The sequence below is a fragment of the Belonocnema kinseyi genome, chromosome 5, assembly GCF_010883055.1.
Source record: "Belonocnema kinseyi isolate 2016_QV_RU_SX_M_011 chromosome 5, B_treatae_v1, whole genome shotgun sequence".
Classification (NCBI taxonomy): domain Eukaryota; kingdom Metazoa; phylum Arthropoda; class Insecta; order Hymenoptera; family Cynipidae; genus Belonocnema; species Belonocnema kinseyi.
Genome location: NC_046661.1, coordinates 49747432 through 49749549, shown reverse-complemented (window position 1 = coordinate 49749549; position 2118 = coordinate 49747432). Strand labels below are relative to the sequence as shown.

Here is a 2118-nt window from a genome sequence, read left to right as displayed (position 1 = left end):
AACTTAAGTAAAAACTTCGTGTGATGTAAGGCCGTACTGTAAGACTTAGATTTCCCAAGCGTTGAGGTCGTCCAACACAGTGCAACGAGGTACGATGGCTGACACGTGTCCAATTGCTGGGATCACCTTCGAGTTTTGGAACAGATCAACTTGCGAAACGATCGCGTTGTTGCGCGCTTTACTCGACTATGTTGAAAGGCCAAAAGGAAATCAGTTCTCTCTACCAAACAGTGGGAGCACTATAAAGCCTCTATCTTCTCGTCCACGGCCAAATATCTTTGGAGAAAATGAAGTCCGCCGTGCACAACGCTGAAGGAATCCTGAAAATTTTGGGGCTGACACTCCTAGTCGTGGGCTGGGCGCACACCCATCCTGCCACCTATGATAAGTATCTTGGCCTGGAAAATGACGCGTTGTATGACGCGCCGTTAGTCGAATCTCTTCGACGGGAGGTGCGCCAACCAGCATCTTTGGACTACCCTGGTGAAGTCAGGGACCTTCTTGGCACTGGAAACGACGTCGAGAGACTGGGAAAAAAGAAATTGATCAAAAATGAGTCCGGTACGTTTTCTTTTTTGAGAAAAGAATGTGTAGAAAGTGTCTTTGGTGTTTCCAATCAGTGTTGCCATTTACTTCAAGATTTTCCTGAATAAATAGTAGATTATGTACCCAGGCAGTAAAGTTAAACATTATATGAGGATGCACAATTTAACGTTCGTGCCGAAGACGAGGATGGTAAAACTGCTTCCGAGTATAAAACATCTTTTCTGCCGTAGTGCATACGATAATTTATCGTTTTTATCTGAAATAGGCAGAATAAGGGCTCATTTTCTGTAAATTGTTTCTATTGTACCGCATACGTACGCGCGTGGGGCGACGCTTTAAGTCCAAAATCCACTTCGTAGTTCAAAGTAGTTTTAAAATGAATTCTGCTCACTCTTTGCTTTCAAATTTCTTTTACTTCTCACTCGCCGGTGCCCCCTTGCTGTCACTTTACGTGCCGCTTGTCGCGGTACAATGCAGTGCTATTTTACTGCCGCTCCAAGCACAAAAAAAGAACGCTTATTCTACCTATTTCAGATTCAATACAGTACTGGAAATACCAGTATGTTGGTACTATGATCACTATTCCATTAAAATGTTCTTTCATTTTTTTAAATTTCCTTCTAGTACAATCGTTATTTTGATTTTTAAACGAACAATAATGATAAGTGAGTATTTTGCATTAGGAAAATATACATATTGAAAAAAAAAATTACAGTCAAAACTGAGTGTCAAAATTAAATATTTAACCTAAATAAAGTCCGAAGCATTTAACAATAAATTACAGAATGAAAAGTAAAAATTTTGTAAGTTCTGGGCGCCATCGCGGTGTCAGAATTTTCATATCACCAAGGCTTCAGGAGATTTTTATCTGTTCTAATTAAGATCTCAATCTAGATATGTATCAGTTTTTCCAAATAGGACTCGATTTAAATGTCTCAAGATGAATATTTCACTGTTGGGTGTTCTGGACCGTAATTTATTGAACAAATTATTTGTTGAAATGCGAACCAGTTCTTTGAAAGTGACATTTTTTATTAGAATGGTGATAAATATGCTGAAGCTACTCTCAGAAAATCAAATATAAAAATTTTCAAGTACAAAGTTTGAAAAAAATTTCCTCTGGATTTTAACTCCAAAACTCTAATATCCTTCTTTTTTTCAAAATCTACAATTTGCCAATATCAAAAGCTTTTAATTACAAAATTTTTTGTTTTAAACGCCTCCAATTGAAAATAATCAATTTTGAAAGCTTTCAATAATAATCAATACACATATTTAAATATGGTATTTCAAAACTGTTTAATTTTGAAATATTTCATTTTGAAATTTCGTTTTTTCTCTACACGGAGAAAAAAATATCGCACAATGATATCGCAAAACCTCTGTATTGAAATAAAACGCAATATGATAACGTACAACCAGGTTCTGGAATTTTTTAGGATATTATAATGCACTAACATCGCTTGGCCACTACTAGAACCCTCTTATATATAATATAATAAAATAATAATGTAATCTAAAATCTTGCAATGTACGATATCACGATTTTACGCTATTATAATGTGATAATTA

General features: G+C 35.8%; 1 protein-coding gene across 1 annotated transcript in view; it reads left to right on the top strand.

Annotated features, from left to right (window-relative positions):
- Positions 1–247: 247 nt before the first annotated feature.
- The window catches only part of LOC117172915 (interleukin enhancer-binding factor 3-like), a 6768-nt gene continuing 4897 nt past the window's right edge, over positions 248–2118 (top strand). Inside the window, exon 1 of the mRNA XM_033361208.1 lies at positions 248–561. Coding sequence (XP_033217099.1) covers positions 288–561 — 274 coding nt within the window. The 5' untranslated portion in view covers positions 248–287. The remainder of the gene's footprint in view (positions 562–2118) is intronic.